The sequence below is a fragment of the Danio aesculapii genome, chromosome 20 (assembly GCF_903798145.1).
Source record: "Danio aesculapii chromosome 20, fDanAes4.1, whole genome shotgun sequence".
In the NCBI taxonomy this organism is placed as follows: Eukaryota; Metazoa; Chordata; class Actinopteri; order Cypriniformes; family Danionidae; genus Danio; species Danio aesculapii.
Genome location: NC_079454.1, coordinates 35,303,761 through 35,323,832, shown reverse-complemented (window position 1 = coordinate 35,323,832; position 20,072 = coordinate 35,303,761). Strand labels below are relative to the sequence as shown.

The 20,072-nt window shown below is 35.5% G+C and overlaps 2 protein-coding genes across 3 annotated transcripts in view; one reads left to right on the top strand and one right to left on the bottom strand.

Annotated features, from left to right (window-relative positions):
* Positions 1-1,051: 1,051 nt before the first annotated feature.
* trmt1l (tRNA methyltransferase 1-like) lies at positions 1,052-13,858 on the bottom strand. The gene is made up of 16 exons (XM_056481198.1): positions 13,798-13,858; positions 12,274-12,405; positions 12,116-12,178; positions 11,912-12,025; positions 11,736-11,800; positions 9,133-9,289; positions 8,258-8,378; positions 7,848-7,927; positions 7,484-7,727; positions 7,193-7,405; positions 4,347-4,537; positions 3,714-3,792; positions 3,438-3,604; positions 3,247-3,312; positions 1,765-1,894; positions 1,052-1,687 (listed from the first exon to the last, which is right to left on the bottom strand). Exons 1-16 carry the CDS (start codon positions 13,856-13,858, stop codon positions 1,495-1,497), a joined length of 2,076 nt encoding a protein of 691 aa, XP_056337173.1. The 3' UTR covers positions 1,052-1,494.
* A 103-nt stretch (positions 13,859-13,961) lies between these two features.
* Positions 13,962-20,072, top strand: part of swt1 (SWT1 RNA endoribonuclease homolog) — a 35,463-nt gene continuing 29,352 nt past the window's right edge. For both annotated transcript variants that reach the window (XM_056481417.1, XM_056481416.1), the window contains exons 1-5: positions 13,962-14,182; positions 15,298-15,379; positions 15,575-15,630; positions 16,866-17,916; positions 19,957-20,001. In XM_056481417.1, coding sequence (XP_056337392.1) covers positions 15,308-15,379; positions 15,575-15,630; positions 16,866-17,916; positions 19,957-20,001 — 1,224 coding nt within the window. In that variant the 5' untranslated portion in view covers positions 13,962-14,182; positions 15,298-15,307. The remainder of the gene's footprint in view (positions 14,183-15,297; positions 15,380-15,574; positions 15,631-16,865; positions 17,917-19,956; positions 20,002-20,072) is intronic.

Sequence of the window (20,072 nt, the reverse complement as noted above, 5' to 3'; positions counted from 1 at the left end):
TACTGAGGGAGAATGTGAAAGCAGGTGTTATATTTCAGGACTGTGGGAGGGGCGTAAATGAAACTGCCAAATAGGACACTGAAGGGCTGTCTTTTACAATGTCAAAAAGCTTCCTACCTAGGCCAAAATGCTCTCTAGGGATTCAGCTCAAGTAAAAACACAGCCACTGTGAAAAAAAAAAAATGTTATTAACAATTGCATTGCCTTGATCTCTGCTCTGTCGACTTTTGATGTTTAAAATTCAACTCTACAGTTTAACAAAGTGACTTTTATGGACATTTTTAGTAGTTTGTAATAATATAAAGTATAATAATATATATATAGAGAGAGAAATAAGAATGTAAAATAGCAGAAAATGTACTGGCAGCTTATAACAAGGTTTACGTACCATAATATACATACGTTTATGTACCACATAACACCAACTCATACAATATATCACTTTAAATTATTAAAAATGTCAACAAAAGTCACTTTTTCAAGGTTAAATGTTGTTGGAAGAAAGATCAAGGTCCCATAATGCAATTCAAAAGCATAAATAAACATGAATAAATAAAAACATGAATCACAAAATACGGAAAACTGCTAATTTACAGACATTTTGAAAATAACATACTATGTCTTCTAAAAATCAGGCTGCTCTGTTTATACTTAAGATAATCTGAGCTGTAATTAAAGTTACAGTTACCATGGTATAGACTTCAAGCAAAAAAGAATGTTTGTTTGTGAAATATAATACTGTACATCTCTGACACACTAGACAGACTTGATTTTAATATAATGCCTCCGAACACAATTGGTTTCTACTTAAATTAACATTCCAGTAAGTTAATTTTAGCACATTTTAGGGAGGCCTAGACATTGTACTACGCGAATAATAAGGTGTGGTGGTAATAAAAAAATACTTCACATAGATCAAGCTGATGAATCACATAAAACTGAAAACACACAAAACTCTTGGAAAGGGTGGAGGGAAAATGCCATATTCACGTTTTTTTTTTGTGATCTACTCAATTGTCACTCTGATGTTCTCAAATTATGACAAGACAAATGAGGAAAGATGCTTTATTGATATTATACAGCGCAAGTGTTAAAATAATGAAGCAAAAACAAAGTGGAATTTAAAAAAATCAGATCAATGTACACCTCTGAATGAGTCTTCATAAATAATTTGTAAAGATTAAAGATTCAAACTCCAAGAAATAAAAGCCAATAATACTGTATCATTGTGAGCAAAGATGGTGAATTAAACACTATAGAAGCCATAATGGATCCAGTGCAATCCACAATAAACATAAAATAAAACAACAATTTTCATTCAAATGAATCTGCTTTCTTTTTTCAGAAATTCTCAAGCTATCATTCAATATTCTGAAATAAACATGGATAAATTAGCAACTAAAAATAACCAAAGAAAGAGTAAGTGACCTCTTTGCTTTCCAAGATCTTATAGACAGAATAGAAATTCAGGTTTGGTTACATCCGCATCTGAAATCAGAGAGTTTGTCGTCGGTCTGAGCTAATAGCACTGCTCTGAGGAGTGGACGAGTAAGTGGGAACGCTGTATTTTGTTAGCACTTCTTTAAACTGTGCCAGGGTGGCGTCAGTTCGCACGCCTGTTGGATCGAAGTGTGTACGGCTCACTCTGAACCCGGCCTCTGTCAGATACTGCAGGAACTTATTCAACCTTAGAGAGAAAACAGACAATTGTATCACAGGATGGCAATGCATGACTCTTTATGTAGAGGTTTTGCGCTGACTTACTTGGGCATGTTCATGCCGCGAATGCTGTGCCGATGGATGCTGTAGTAGAACGCTGGATGCTCCAAAGACGTGTCTGGTTTGACTTTTTTCAGCACATTCCCACCGTCGTCTCCTGTGGTCTTTCTTTTCCCTGAATACAAATGGTTCAACATATATTTAAAGTTTCGTTTATTATATTTGTGCGTTTAGTTTGTGCATCTACTTGTACTGTATATGAAAAAAAAAACACATTATGCACATCAAATAAGGTGATAATAGCTATGCTTCCATCCAAATATGTGAATTAAATTTATGCACAAAACTAAAATATCGCATAAAAGATGTGCCAATAAAGCAGCATTTACATTCAACGAGTCAAAGATAACAAAATAGTCACTTCCTGATTAACTGGCGCCAAATATCAAAAGTAAAAATGGAATTTACTGCTGTAGGAGAAGCTGCGTCAATCTTTTCTTTAATAATAAATGACTTGCGTCTCAGAAGACAAATGTTGACAAGCAATGAACACATGGTGGTGTTTGAAGACGCAGATCACAGACGCTCTTGGTTCTGAAGGTAATAATATAATAACACCAATACTGAATTGGTTAAGGTGTTTTAGAATTACCAAAACAACATTTCAGATGTTTTACAGTGTGCTCGGCCTGTTGGTTTATCCATTCACACACATTTTTGTCATCACATGATCTTAGAACAAAATCACATGCTTTTTTTTGCACATACTGGAATTTGTTCGGTAAAAGTGTTTCCATCGTAGTTTATGCACATCTTTTCGAATAAAAAGTTCATCCTACTCAGTTATGTGCATAAATTTTTTTATGCACATTTTCAAAATATATGCGAATCTTGGTGTTTCTATCAACTGTTTTTTATGCGCATATCTAAAATGCGCATAAAAATAGGTGGATGGAAACATAGCTAATGGCTCTTACGATTACTCCTACAATCTCGAGTATCTTTTCAAAAGTCTAATTGACTTGTATAGCAAAATAAATCTATGGGCTTTCATTCAAAATTATTTCACGCGACAGTTCAGCCAAAAATTATTTATTTACTGACCTTACACTTGATCACAAATCGATTTGAGTTTCTTTCTGTTTAACACAAAAGAAATATATATTTTGAAAAATACTAATAGATGGCACCCTTTGACTTTCATATAATTTTTTTTTCTGTTACAGAAATCAGTAAGTCCTAGGAACCAGGATGCTTCAAAATATCTTCCTCTGTGTTCAACAGAAGAAAGCAACTCAAAGGTTTAAAAGCACACAAGGTCATTTTCATTTTTGGGTGAACAACGCTTTTAATTTGTGTTTCAAATTCAAGCACAGAAATGAAGAGTTGAAACAGCATGAGGGTGAGTAAATGATGACCTTTTTCATTTTTAGGTGAATTAACCTTTTAGTTTAGAATATCCTGGGGACATTTAAATCCCTAATAGCAGGGAAAAGAACAACAGATAAAGGATAAAGCAGTAAATACCTGACTGGTCAGATGTATCCGCCTCTTCAACTTTCTGTAAAGTTTTTATGACCACACCACACTCCACTAGAGACAAAAATGAGTCAGTGTTAATATTCAAAATTAAAGGCAAAAGTGAAGTCAAGGCCCTGTTATTTAAGAAGATTACTGGAAAAACAAAAAAATTATAATCTAAACACACCCAAACACACCTTGATTGGAGAGGGCAGAGTGTCCCGGGACGGGGAAAGGCTTGAGAGTGGTGCAGTCAGCCTCACAGATCAAAGTCTTAACCAGCGGCTGGATGTCTTCCATATTGTGCTGCACAGCCGCAACCAACATCCGCCTCAGAAACCCAGTGTTAAACAGTGGACCACCCCTAATAGATGAAAAACAAACAAACAATGATGATATTAAAAAAAGAAGAAAATGTAATGGTGAATTATGCATTACTAATACTTATGATCATCATCAAAATATCATCTTACCAAAGTGGTCCAAGCTCTACTGCCGTTTTTCCTGGCATACTCCCATGGCATTGGCAGGGCAGCTGTCTGTACAGGTTTTCTGTTGATACCACAAGCAAGAACATGCTTTGGCTATTTAGGTATATATGCAGTTTAAGTCTGAATTATTAGCCCCTCTGTATATCTTTGTCCCCTATTTCTGTTTCCTGAAGATTTTTTCAACACATTTCTAAACATAATAGTTTTAACTAGAAAGGTAAAGTTCACAGACAAACTTTATGGTGGCCTGAGAAAGACTCATCTGAAACTTTGAAATTAATTAGGGAATTAAAAATAAGAGGGAATTAAATATTCAGTCAATCATTAATATTATAGGATATACTGTGAAAAAAATCTTGCTCTGTAAAACATTGTTTGGGAAATATTTGAAAAAGAAAATAATAATGATAATAATAATAATTTTTTAAAAACTTAATAATTGGGCTAATAATTGTGACTTCAACTGTATTTGGATTTGGCAGGTATTCATATCACAAGTACATCTCCATTGAAATCAACCCATAAGCTTTGCCAGTACTGTTACTATGTCGGACAATTTGGGTAACTGGGACACAATAAGGATGCAGCTGCTTGTTTGCCCAACTGCCCTCTCACCTTCCACCATGCTTCCTGTCTTGAGAAACACCCTTTCTTCACACCATTGGCAGTGCAACAGCTGCCGCAGTTTTTTAGCAGACTCATCTGCCTGGGTGGGCCCTCTGAGAACTCGCACCACCACGAGGACAAAGTGCTCAAGAGCCACAGCTAACAGCACCTCAATCCCTTTGTTGCATCTGGCAGCTGCCCTGCAAATACATGCATTAAAGAGTTAGTTCACTTAAAAATATTTATTCAGTTATTAATTAATCACCCTCATGTAATTCCAAACTCAACAGACCTTCATTCGTCATTAGAAGACAAATTTAGATATCTTGGATGAAATCTTAGAGCTCCCTCATCCTCCCCAGATAGCAATGATCCCGACTTAAACAAAAAAAAACTCAAAACAGACCATATGCCTTCGGAATATTATCAAGCTATGAGAATCTTTTTTGTGCACACAGAAATGTACTTTAAAATGTAAAGTAATGTAACGTGTGTATTTATATAGCAAATTTATCGTGTATGGCCATACACCCAAAGCGCTTCACAATCATGAGGGGGTCTCTCAAGGCCACCACCAGTGTGCAGCATCCACTTGGATGATGCGCCGGCAGCCACAGGACAACGGCGCCAGTGCGCTCACCACACACCAGCTTTAGGTGGAGTGGAGAGACAGTGATAGAGGCATTTCAGAGGAAGTGGATGATTTGGAGGCCATGATGTTTGAGGGCCGATGGAGGAAATTTGGCCAGGACACGGGGTTACACCCCTACTCTTTACGAGAAGTGCCATGGGATTTTTAATGACCACAGAGAGTCAGGACCTCTCGTCTTTATCGTCTCATCCGAAAGACGGCGCCCACTGATAGTATAGTGTCTCCTTCATTTTTACTGGGGCATTAGGATTCACATAAACCATAGGTTTAGCGCCCTCTCTTGGCCGCACTAACACCACTTCCAAGAGCAACCTAGTTCTCCCATGTAGTCTCACATCCAGGTACTGACCAGGCTCAGCCCTGCTTAGCTTCAGTGAGTAACCGGTCTTGGGCTGCAGGGCCATAAAACAAAAATGACGACTTTATTCAACAGTTTCTTCTCCTCAGTGTCAGTATATTGTGCACATGTTCATGAGCACAATATACTGACACTGAGAAGAAGAAACTGTTGAATAAAGTCGTCCCTTTTTTATGTGCGCACAAAAGTATTCTCGTAGCTTTTTTAAAAATTTCGATTGAACCACTAAAGAACCACTTTTTAGTACTTTTCTGGACTTTGAACATCTCCGTGGCATTGCCATCTCTGAGAGCTCACGGATTTAATCCAAAATATCCTAATTTGTGTTCCAGGCATTTAAAACAACATGAGGGTAAGTAAAGCCGCCTATCCACTGCACATGACATTCAGACACGACTGTCGGAATACACCCCCTTGCGGCAGTCGCACAGAATATTCAGTTTTGTTGTGCACCATGGGAAGTAGGGATGTCCAGATCCAATCACGTGATCAAAAATCGGGCCCGATCAGGACTCGAATATGTATGTATGCATCTCATAATTTTGTCATAATCTCATAATTTTTAACACATCTATAGTTATACGGTGGCACAGAGTTAGACCTCCTTCTTGACTTCACATAGAAACAGCAACATGTGCGGTATGACCTCACTTTGTTGCAGAGACGCTATTGGTTAACCGCCGGCAAAGTAGAACACGAAAGCAGCTTGAAGCAGAAAGTGCGAGTAAAGTCTAGACAGGATACAGCTGCGGATACACACATCAATATAACATCATTTTTGTGACACTGTATAACAATGATTAATATTTTTACAGTACTGTGACGGTTGGGTTTAGGTTTGGGGTAGGCAATAAAAAAAAATACAATTAATGGGAAATTAAATTTAAGTAATATAAATAATTCTCGTTAAATTCTGGCAGCAACTGCAGTCTGGAGGTATTATAAAGTTAATGACAACAATATTGCCATAGCAAACTGTGAGATATGTAAACTTGGGATTGCAAGAGGTCAAGAATTGATGTTATTTATTACTTGATTGTTCAAGCTACCTCACAGAAGTGCTCTGTTAGTTAACAAAGTTGTTGAATGTTAAAATAAGGTGAATTAAATAAAAAAATAAGGAACATCCTGGATCTGTTTCTTCGCTCATTTTTATTCTTTTTTATGAATTTTAGAAATATCGGATTGGGTTTCAGTATTGGTAGATACTCAAAATCAAATGACTCGGACTCGAGGGCAAAAAACCTGATCAGGACATCCCTAATGGAAAGTTGATTCTTGCGGCTGTGTCCGAAATAAAAGAACGCAAGAGCTCTTATTCTCCGAGCTTTCACCATAGTTGAATGAATGAATCCTAGATACTCATCATAGACTGCTAAAAGTTTTGGAGAGAATGTGGAGACGATTAAAAATAATATTTTTCATTACTCATTTATGAATAGAATTATTTTTCTAATATAGATTATATAGATAAATATTTTTTTCTGATTCAAAAAATTATGAAAAACTCCTAATTCTCATCTTGGACAACACTGTAATACATCACATCCGGTCCGCCGGTCACATAAGGTCTAGTCGCAGGCGTTCAAATATTTCAACAGATCCACAGCTCAAATCGGATTAGAATTTTCCGAATACGGAGATGATCGGAACTACACACAGCTCCCGGACTACTCTCCATTGGAAAAAAATGACTTTCGGTCTATCGCTTGTCGTGTGCAGTAAAAAGGCGGCCTAATTAATGACAGAATTTTCATTTTTGGGAGAACTATCCATCTAACAAGATAGCACACTTTCTCATAAAATACATTTGTGAATGGATTCATCTGAGAACGATCTGCACACCTGGCCACTGACGCCAATACCATGCGTGCTGCCAGTTCTCTGTAATACTCAGTTCTGACGATCTGACAACCGTAATGTCGAAGCGTCACATTCAGGGATTTGGAGTAAAGCGAACCAGTGTCTGTTGATGTCACAGAGACTATCCCCAAGTTCCGAACATTGCGAAAAGCAGCGTCCAGATAGTTTATAGCCGTCCCAAATGGATCCAGATGTCTGATTTAAAGAAAACAATTATAATTATTAAATAGTTATTCATGGGTACTATGATTATTTTTGCAGTTATTCACTTACATGTAGTCAAAGGGTCTCAGGTGCATGATGACATTTGCATCCATTTTTACCACCTCCACGGAGGCAATGGGTGACTCTGGATCTCCTGCTCCGTCTAACTGCCGGCCTGGGCGATTCCCCTCTACACGGATGTGGTTTAGATGGCAGTTCTCCTTAATCATCTTAACGCAAGCTTCGTTTATGTCATTTATTGTAACTTTTACAGAGTTACGCAGATGCTTTGCCCACTGCAAACCCATGATACCTACAAAAGGGATCATTATCTAATGTGAATAATTACACAATTATTTATCATATATGTAGCAGACAAATGTATTATTATCATCAGTTATCAGCTAGTCTTTATGGAGTCTAGATTTCCCACCAGTGGCTCCGAAGGCATCGAGACATTCAAGTGGATTCCTCTCTTCAGCAAGAACTGCTAGAGAGCAGAACACCAACTGCCTGCAAAAGTCACATAGGGACAATGTTTCATTTTAGTTTATAATAAAATAACCACAATGACAATATGAAGGTTATTATATTTATGTTTTAGCAACAGACCTAGATGGAGTCTGCTGATTTATTATTTAACAAATACAATATTAAAGCATGGAAATATTATTATTACCATAATTCGAATGTTAAATATCGAGTAAACCTTAAGCTCAGTTCCATTTATAATGCTAAGTCAGAAATAAATATTTGATTTTAATGTGGGCGGGACAAAGCACACATTGAAATCTGATTATGAGTGCTTCTGAAGAAAATGCACAGTTCTCAAAAAAGCAACACCTGTTTGTCTTCATCTTGCGGCTGAAGTAGGTGTCTGTCTTCTGGGGTGTTGTGTGGTTGGGCAGGAGCTGGACATTGGTGCCCAGTTCTTTCATAATCTCATAGGCCTGTCCACATGGCACTAAGAAAGACACAGAAAATCAAAATGGAGAAGTCTGGTACAGTTAACTTAATGATTAAAAAGACAGAGGAGAGTAATAACTTCTAACATGCTATCTGAATCAAACTTGAGGGCAATTTAGGCTCATTATCTGCTTATAACCAAAAACAAAAATCTTCATGTCATCCCTCCCTCACATTCATATAATAATCAGTTATTCATTAAAATCAATTATAATATATGAATTAATTTATGAGTGACCTCTTTGCAAAAACATGGTCATACAAGATGCTTAAGGCCTGCTTTAGTAAAGATGATGATCGCTTGTTAAGTTAACAGTTTATTTTATTGCCTTATAGTCTTTTTTCTATTAAAAATGTGATTGTTCATCTACCTGCATCAATCTGACTCATGCAAGACTTAGTTTATATGGGATTTTCTATATCACTCCTGAATTCATGTTGTGAGTGGGTGTGTGCTTTATGGTTTAGGGTAGTTTTGATTACACAGGGTTCAAATTGCATACCCCAGAAAGGACAGACCAAAAAAGCTAACTTGAATAGAAACATTATTTTCATGAAAACAATCCCATCCTCTACATCATTCCACATCAACGATCTGGCATCCAGTTCAGGCAGTTCTCTTTTAATGGCTATTGTCTCACCTTGAGCTGTGCTGTCAGCACAAATGATCTGTTATGTCAGTAAAGCACATCAAACAAGGAAGCGGCGAAAACTGTAAAAGATTTCACTCTGACAGCAGAGTTAAAGCTCACCAGGTTCTTCAAAAGGGACATCCAAGTTTCCTGAATAGCTGGCCTCTGTCTCACCCTTGTTAATGTGGCGTTTGAGGTGACTGATCATGTCTGTCTTGCGAGCGATAGTGACTGAGCAAACCACACAGTGGTAGTGAGCCACCAGTCTGCCTGGAGTCTGAAGATGAGACGAAAATATAGACTAACAGATTATTTCCAGAGAAGGAACAATGTAACATCTTTCCTGATTAACTGGCAAAGATAAACGCTTTCAATTTACAGGCAAAAAGGGCTAAAGAAGGAGTATTGAAATTAAAAACACAATGAATATATTGCTGAAAGTAGACAAAACATTATGGATACCCAGTAAGCATGTTGTGTTTAACAGACGTCTAACAGACAAAACATAAATGTTTCCTTCAGAAAATCTAATAGAAGTCTAACAATAGTGCAAAAATAGACTGAAATGATTGACCACACATGTGAAGTCTGTCTAATCTGCCTGTCTAGCCTTTATAGTGCTATACGACCTACAGTAGTCAACATTTGAAGTTAATCAAAACCTTTCATTAAAGTTGTCATAAAACTATTGAACAACACTCATTCTTGTCTTAGGACAATTTTGAAAATCTTTTTTGATCCTCTCCAAACGTTGACTACTGTGGATCTATTAAAAACAAAATTGTTTGATGAAGACATTGTAGTCGTAGAATAATGAACATGGCTAGCAACAATACTCAGGTAGGCTGTGGCAATTAACCAATGCTCAAATGCTGCTAAAGGTAAAACCGACTGAAAAAAGTAACTAAATCCCCAGCCTACACCACTTTACAGCCTAAACCATTTAAACAAGGTAGGATGAATCCTTGCTTCGTGTAGTTTATGCCACATTTTGGCCATACCATTCAGATACTGCAGCAAAAATTGACACTCATTAGACTAGGCATTAAGTCTGTGAGATATTCAATATGCAATACAATATTAAAAAATTTTTTTATATAACCTATATCACATACATTTCATATTATTTCAGAGAAAAGAAAACATTGTTACAACTTCTGAAAGTGAATGTTTGGCTGTTATAAATAACAAATTAGACATTTTAACAATGTAAACAGATGATATACAGAACAAAACTCTGATAGCACTGGGGACGAAAGATAATAAGTAAACTTTCCTTAATGCTCGTGGTTGCCTAAAGCATCTGCCTGATGGAAGTGGTAAAAGGCTCATTGTGAAGGGGGTGAGAAACTGTTTGAAAAACCTCTTGCTTAACTTTTCATTGGTAAAGATCATTCAAGTATCTTTTGTGTTTTTGCAATTATCTTCCCTCCTTCATAATCCTACACAGTTTCATTCGATTAACAACATTCAGGTTACCATACCAAAGTGTCATATAGAAAAAAATATGAATACTCTCCATTTAATTATATTCTGGTTCACTCCATAAAGAATCACCCTCCTAATTAAATATAACCATCGTTGGGCTTTCTGACAATTTCAGTGTTCTCTAAAAAAATAAGTTTGGAATCAATATTTATCCTCAAATACTTAAAAATCCTGACAAATTCTATAGGATTTCCCCCAAACACTACTTGTTCTAACCAGTGTTGCAAGACATAGCTTACTTTTTCCAGCCCAAAAGCTGTCCAAAACCCGCCCAAAATACTTAAATATTAGATAAATGTTTTATTTAATTTTAATTGATTTAAATCGAAATTAAGCTAGTTACTTTAACTGTCATCATTTTTAACCACACAGCAAACAACACCAGCAGTCACAGAAACACAACATAACCGGACCACATCTAAACACTGCCCCCCTCTCACCCACACACTGCACTTAATGTTATGTAGATTACGCTACCTATTAGAGAGCGTTTTACTTTCAAAATGGGGTACAAATTTATCCCATTTGGCATTTGAAATTCTTTTGAACATAATTAGGTGCTGCTCGTCAATCAGACAATGCTTCATTGTTTGTTCTTGCTGTCAATTGTGAAAAAAAAGGATAGACAAAAGTGTCATGATAAACCGCTGTGAGTTTTACTGTGGCGCTGAGTGATGCGCGTGCACGCGAAGGGGAGTTAGATTTGTCCGGGGAGTTAGATTTTGATACAACGTTCCTTCACCTCCTCTTGTGGGTGGGCCCACATGGTTTGCGGTATGCACTGGTCACTACTAACTGAATGGAGTAGGAGCACACAGTTATGTTTTGTTGAATAATTTGCATATAACATTTACGTTTCAAAACCGCCCAAATTTTGTCAACCCACCAATGCCTTTTTATTTCCCGCAAAATCAAATTCAAAAATCCCCCAATTAGGCAGAAAACCACCCAATCTGGCAACACTGTTTCTAACAGTTTTCCTGTTCTCCAGAAATTACAAACTCATAGCATTTTCTAAAATACTCCCACCAGCACAAATAACCATTCAAGCCACGCTTAAAGTCACTAGAATCACCGTTTCACATTCTGATAGTCAGTTTAAACTTGAGAATATCATCTTGACCTTGTCTACACGCCTAATCATGACACTAATGATTATTATATAATCTTGAATATAACCTCAATATAATTATAGCCCAAGCATGCACATGGGGAGAAACACTTCAAAGCCTTACCTGGTCAGAGCCTAGGCTTGACTTGAGTTGCCTGCAAGGCAGATGACAGATACACATTCTTTGGCCTGTAGAAGAAGAAAGAAATATATTTTACTCAAGCAACATTTTGACATGTCATGTTAGATGATAAATAGCTTTTAAATTATTTGTCAAAAATAGCCAAAAAGACTATTTACCTTCAAATTCCACGTAAACTTTCCAGTGCAAGTTCTGCAGGTGCCGTCTAAGCTTATGACTATAACAGGCCTTAAACTTCTCTTCTGGACACAATGGACAAGACTTTCTCCCAGCTGTCAAAATCAATGAATAGATTCAGATCCAATTGGTCTTGCGGATGGTTTTAGCAAACAGACAGAATAAAGTGAGATTTCTGCATATACCTCCATTTAAATCCACAAGCATCTCAAGGCCTTCCAGTGTGGTCTGGATAGACACATGTCTCTCTGAAACAGACAGTGATGATTCATTTCAGGGAATTAACCATGCTGAGACACAATAGGGGAGTGTAATAAATACATCAGTATTGTTGAATATTTACCTGACACAGCAGTGGATGTTGTGTTTACATTTTTGTCCTCTGTTTTCACTGAATTAGTCGAGGCTTCACGAGTGGAAATTTGCTCAGTTTCCTCAGATTCTGTCACAATCGTATTACTGTCAGTCACAGTGTCTGTTGAGATAAACAACAAATACATAAATATTGCACAATGAAACATAATCAGATGTGCCAGTTTTGCTTACCCATTCAAATGATCATGAATTCATTCATTCATTATCTTTTCGGCTTAGTCCCTTTATTAATCTGGGGTCGCCACAGCACAATGAACCACCAACTTATCCAGCATATGTTTTACGCAGCGGATGCCCTTCCAGCTGCAACCCATCACTGGGAAAAATCCATACACTCTCATTCACACACATCCACTAACGGACAATTTTAGCGTACCCAATTCACCTATACCACATGTCTTGTCTTTGGACTTGTGGGGGAAACCGGAGTACCCGGAGGAAACCCACGCGAACACAGGGAGAATATGCAAACTCCACACAGAAATGCCAACTGATCAACCCGAGGCTCGAACCAGTGACCTTCTTGCTGTGAGGTGATCGTGCTACTCGCTGCGCCACCGTGACCATGAATTATTTGGATTATAATTTCCATTCCTATTACGTTCAACAGATTTACTGTACAAGCACTAGTGTTTAAAACAAAACTGTGAGTTTCTTTAACTAATAGGCACTTTTATATTCTATTTATTTATTTGTTTTGTGAATTTCTTAATACATTTATAATCAAAAATTTGCCATTTAAATTAGTAAAAAATCGTTTAAACAAATGCCATGCATCAAGTGGGAAATTTCTTCCAGTAAATATATATTTTATAATCTTATAATTATGACTTAATACTTTTTAGGACTTATGTTATGACCATGTCCATGACCAAAGCAGTTTCTGTTGCGAAAATGGAGAATTTAGATTGTTTGTTTTTAAAAATCCCTTTTAAGTGGATTTATCTTAGCTACGTCGTTTTGGGGCATTTTATACCCGTTGTAAAACGGATGTAAGCCACTCGCTTTGTAGAAACTTATAAAAAAATTGTTAAAATACATCAACTATACTGGAGCGCCCTCGTATGTTAGGCAACGCACATTTCCATGAAGTAACCAATCCCGCTTCCCGAGGATGATGTTTCTAAGCAGAACGGCCCTAGTGCGGAGCTCCGCGGTAAGACCATTGCTACATATAAACATTACTGTTATTACCAACTTATAGATCAGCCCAAAAAATGCATCGATTGATTAAAAGTATTTACAGACCAGTGAATTATCAGTTTTGGTTGATGTGCGATGATATACCTTGACATTTTGAACATTTGCATTATTTACATCTAGGTCCTATGGTGGAGCTCCGTGAGGAGGCCTATATTTACTTTAGCAGTTTTGAAGTCGCATTAAAAATACATTGCATACTAATACACCATTTCTCAATACTGAGTGTTATTTAGGGAACCTACAAAACACGCTTGAATCATTTTATCGTAATTAATTCGAATATTTTTGCCTTTAATATTGGCGTCCTCCTGGTGAAGTTGCCCAGCGTCCTCTTCCTTGAGCTCCGCCATTTTCCTATACTAGCGTACGTAAAATGCGTACGTAATGAGAGTTGTGGGGCGCACCAATCGTGTTCTTCTCGCAAAACTACGCAAACGGAAGTGAATTCGGAAAGGCTACTGTAATACAAGTGGTGTGGTGAAGTGAGCAGCTTTTACAGATTTCATTATAGTTTTATGCTCATTCGGTTTTTATATTTAACAACACTCATATAGGTAGGTAAATCTATTTCTCGCTGAAGCTGAAGAGAATACAACTAAAGCTCAAAACGTTAACGTTAGTAATTTCGTGAAGTCCTTCAGCGACACAGAAGACCATAAGTTGTAAACATTTAGGTGAGTCAAGGCAAGTTTGCTGTAATGTATATATTCATTTGACGTTGCTGTCACAATTGCTTGTCTATATATCAGATAATATACATACATATTCCCCCATATTCACTGTCTGGAAATCGCTGATATGTAGAGCTTGGGCAAATATAATGGGCAACAGATATTTTTGTTCATGTAGAAACGTATGGAAGTGACTAGAAAGTCACTCTAAAGTACTGAATTCTTATGTGTGGGTGTGTATATATATATATATATATATATATATATATATATATATATATATATATATATATATATATATATATATATATATACACACATATATACATACATACATACATACACACACACACAGTTGAAGTCAGAATTATTAACCCCCTGAATTATTAGCCCCCCTGTTTATTTATGTTTAACGTAGAGAAGCCATTTCTTGATTTTTTTTTCCAAGACATTTCTTCTTCTAATAACTGATTTATTATATCTTTGCCATGATGACAGTAAATAATATTTTACTAGATATTTCTCAAGACACTTTTATACAGCTTAAAGTGACATTTAAAGGCTTAACCAGGTTAATTAGGTTTACTAAGCAGGTTAGGGTAATTAGGCAAGTTATTGTATAATGATGGTTTGTTCTCTAGACTATCGGGCTAATAATTTTGACCTTAAAATGTTTTTTTTTTAATTTAAAAACTGCTTTTATTATAGTAGAAATAAAACAAATAAGACTTTCTCCAGAAATATAATATATTATAAGACACACAGAAAATGTCCTCCTTGGTCTGTTAAACAATTTGGGAAATATTTAAAAAGGAAAAAAAATTCAAAGGGGGTTTATTAATTCTGCTTATGTATCTGCTTAATAATTTCAGGTGTGTGTGTGTGTGTGTGTATATATATATATATATATATATATATATATATATATATATATATATAAATACAGCCACTATACTAACAGAAACAATAATTCTATATGTACTTTATATGCACTTAAAAAATCTAACAACAAACAGACAACGGGGGTAGATGGACCTTGGTGATTTGATTTAAATGGGCCTTTTTCGTCTTCGTCTACATATTTTATATGCATATTTAAATATTATGATCTGTCACAGGGTTTTGGCGATGGCTAGCAAGAAATCAAAGAAGAAGAAACACAAAAAGGAGGAAAGTTGTTTATGTGAAGATGAGAAGGAGGTAAATAGTCTGGAATAATATCTAGTATAACTTTGTATAGTATATTTCTCTGTTTTGCAATTTAGCAACCCATTTCACATGCTTTTTTTTTCTTCATATTGGCAGTAAATTATTATGTTGATCTTATGTTTTGTTTGTATGTAAGTCACGTTGGATTAAAGCACTTGGTAATACAGTAATTGTTTTTGGTCACAGGAGAGAGACACAAAGCGAGTTATCAGCTCAAAAAGCAAACATCATCATCGTGTAAGGTGGGTGTTGGTGCTTAAAATATCTGAATATTTCACAAATGCATATATTAACAATTAATTATACCTGTGATTTTATCCCTATGATTTAAAATAAAACTTTCAGCAGCTATTTGTACCAGTGTTCAGTGGCACATGACACTGCAGAAAACATTCTAATAGGTTGATTTAATTCTCAAGAAACATTTCTTTTTATAACTAATGTTGTCATATTTTTGTTAATATCAGTATGTAATTGTTTTTGTTGTTTTGTATATATAAAATACAATAAAAAGAAAGTAACAATAACAACATTTATGCTTTTTTTATTCATTACTACAAGTAAGGGCTATTATTTTGAACTATAATTGAAGAAGACAATAATAACTGAACATAGCATAGCAGCTGTGAACCTGAAATAATGACTGCTGAAAATTCTGCTTTGAATCACAGGACTAAATTACTTATTTTTTTACTATTATTTATCATAAAGAAAACAGTTTTTTACTGATTACTTTATCAGTTTCACTGATTTTATTTTATTTTAATATCAAAAAAATACAACCGTTGTAAGCAAAAGAGATTTATTTTAAAATAATTTAAACAGTTTGATACTAATAATGCATATTAACTGTTATACAATTGAGCTCAGAATTATTAGCCCTCCTGTTAAATTTTAATTCTTTTATGTCTTTTACCTGATTTCTGTTTAACGGAGAGAACACATTTCTAAACATAATAGGTTTAATAATTAATTTCTTATAACGGATTTATTTTATCTTTGCCATGATGACAGTACATAATATTTTACTAGATATTTTTCAGGATACTATTATTCAGCTTAAAGTGTATTTAACTAAATATGTACCTAGGTTAACAAGCCATATAACAATGGTTTGTTCTAAAACCAATTTAAAAAATATATTGCTTAAGGGGGCTAATAATATTGACATTAAAATAGCAAATAATTTTGACTTCAACTGTACATATGCACAGTACAGGAAATGTTGACGCAACAAAGAAATCATGTTTATTTAAGGGTATTTGACTAAAAGGTATGTCATAAATGTCATTTATTTTATGTCTATTTTATGTCATTTTATGTCTTTTAATAGTGATGCATTTACAATTAGAATAAAATAAAAGCTTTTTGATAAATTGACTTAAGATTTTAATGTTTGCTTTGTTACTGAATATATTCATACGGACAATGTAGAATAATAAAACATATCATTGGCATCTTTTCTCGTAATTTGCAGTTTTGATAAAGATGAAGCAAAAGGAAGGAGGGCCACTGTCTCATTGCCAGAGAAAACATTTGAAGCAATATTGAACAAAAGAGATGCTGGAGAAAGCAAGAAAAAAAGAACCAAAAAAAATAAAAACAAAGGAACTGAGAAATCCAAACCAGTTCTTACTTTGCCTAATAAACATGACAAAAAATGTATGAATGTCAAAGGCAAGCATAAAAATGCAAGTCCTCATATCTCTGAAAAAAAGCCTAAAGACCAGCCTTCTTCAGAAGTGGTGGCAAAAAAGAGACAGAAGTTAGTTTCAAGAAAACCTGCATCAGAGGATCTCAGGTGGACACTTGCAAAGGATGACTGTTTACTTGAAAAACTCCAGCAGAGAAGGATGAAGCCCATGAAGCGCCGCTTGTCACAAGAGCTTCATGTTCAACCCAAACGAAGAAATGTCAAAAACGGGACCGATGTAGCACAAACAGCTCCAACAGAAATGAGGAAAAAGTTGGTGGGAAAAAGGTCTAAAAAGATCAACCAACCTGCTGGTGCCAGCTTGCTGGATTCTCCTGGTAAAACCATGAAAAACAACTCCAAAGAAGCTATGCCAGCAGTGAAACATGTAAGATCCAAACCAAAATTACTAGAAGACATTTCACCCAAGAAGAAAGACCATGTGAAGCAGAGAAAAGCACTTGGTGTACTTTTAAGAGAAAAACATCCAGCTTTTTGTGGATCTATAGCAAACACCAAATTCAAGATCCCAAAGTTGCCCAGTGCTGTTAAAGCTCAGACAAACACGGATATATTTAATGTTAATTCTTCAGACAGGAGGACTCAAATTACCCCTCAGCCATCTCTTCCTGGTTCTTCTCCAGCTAAACCCCAAAATTTCCTCTTGCGGCAGCAAATGCAGAAGCCTGAAGAGGTTTCTGCTCAAACCTCTCATGAACTCTCTTCTCCTTGCTCGTCACGTCTTTCATATGTATCTCACCAAGTCCAGCAGGTGCACACAGATGATAAAAGAGAGGTCACAATGTCAGACAGTGCTTTTCGCAATGAACAACATGTAAGTGTCTTGAGTTTGGACCAATTTGATTGTTATTTTATTTTATTTTTTAATAATTTTATAACTTGCACTGTTGCATCGTATATTATCTTGCTGATTTGTTGACTTTGCCAGAAAGAAGTTTGGGTTAAGACATAGGGCTCTATTTTAATTATCTAGGCGCAAAGTTTAAAGTGCATGGCGCAAAAGCATTAAGGGCATGTCCGAATCTACTTTTGCTATTTTAAGGACGGAAAAATACGGTTTGCGCCTCGGCGCATGGTCTAACAGGGTTGTGCTTATTCTCTTAATGAATTATGGGTGTGTTTTGAGAATAACGTGCATTAAACCAATCAGAGTCTCATCTCACATTCCCTTTAAAAGTCAGTTGTGTCTGGCCATGGCTCATTTGCTATTTACATGGTGGACTTTGTAAGTGGAAAAACTGAACGCTTCACTAGCAAGAGCGAGGATAAAGAACGAGCCTCCTCCATTTGGCCTCTTCACATTCTCTTTACTTTACTTTTACTCTTTACTTTACTCCTTTACTTTCATGGATAAGGAAAGGGTGTTCTACGCACTTCACTGAAGACATCCATTAGCCTACATATTTAATTTGGTTTGTTAAGCGCAAAGATTTGTGTTCAAAACTATTTCTAAATTCAGTTCTAATTTCCAGCAAATGAATAAATGAACAATAATCACGAAGTGTGGCCAAAAAACTGAGTTCTATCCAAACACGTCCTATGCCTCATATGGTCCAAACCCGACAAGTCGACAAATCTAAGCTTGTTTTTATTAAAACAAATATAAATATGCATATAATAATGAATACTACTACTAATAATAACATTATACAAATGCAAATTGTCATGAATAAACTGAAAAAAGCCCCCCTGAGATGAAGAAGGCATGCAGGCAGTGGTTTTTATATTTATGTAGAAAATAATCATTTTAAAAAATGCATTTTAACACACCTTCTTTCTAGATCGGCACATGCATGAGTCCACAAAGCGGCGCAAATGGATTTGCGATTTAAACAACGTGGTGCAAAACAGGAAAATTAGGGTTGCGCTGGTCTGAAAATAGCACCAAACACTTCTTGTGCCTTATTGCATCGGGTGTATTATAGAGCCCATATTGTTTGAGGTCTAAAAAGTGGAAACTAACATTTTTAACAATCAACTTGCTGTTCTCACTAAAATTGATAAAGATAACTATGTTAGCCTCAACACCAGCACACCGTAAGTCTGTTTATATTCAGCATGTTATTTCAAAATATATAATTATGTCATTATCATTATGGCTTGATTATGAACCAAAATATTGATAAAATCACTTTTAAAGTTATCCAAACTATATTCTTGGCTATGCACATTACTAAAAATATATTTACACTAGCAACGTAAGACATACATTTTAACACATACGTTTTTGTGGTCCTGGGTCATATAGTATCTCTCATTGATTTATTACAATTATGAAGCTATTGTTATCATCATAGTAATTGTCTTTTATATGACTGGCTCCTAAGAACAGGTATAGTTACAGTTTTCATCCTTGGTTTATATGTGGGGATAGGATAGGATGAATTTTCATTATATTCTTCGCTTTCCCTGACTGCATTCTCTCAAGAGAAAGCGTACCAGCTTCTGCACAGCAAAAAAAAAGTTTTCTCTACATGAAGTCACATAAAAATAGAAAGGACATACGTTTTAGAGATAGAGATTGTTTACACTTTATTTCATTTATTAGTCACTTCATTCTATGCATATTTTTTAGAGTGTACTTCTTATTTCTTGTTAAAGTAAACATTTCATCCTTCATTTAAAAAAAAATCACACAACGGTTCTATCGAAAAATGCATACAAATATGTATATGAGTTCACTAAAATTGTGGCTGTTTGAGTTCCACATACAAATATGGTGTTGACGACAATGAAAAAAAATACAGAATAGGGTCAGTTCACACAATATTTAATAGGAAACAACAATGTATTCAGATATTTTAAATGCCATTAAATTGCAACATATCTCTAACTTATATTTTGTCTGTTTCAGATATCTTCCCAAAAAGCTGCCAAAACCTATGACTTTGATCAAGAGGTTAACAATGTACCTTTGTTTGCAGAATAAAGTCCTGTATGCTTGTCGAATATGTTTCTCATTCTCTTTTA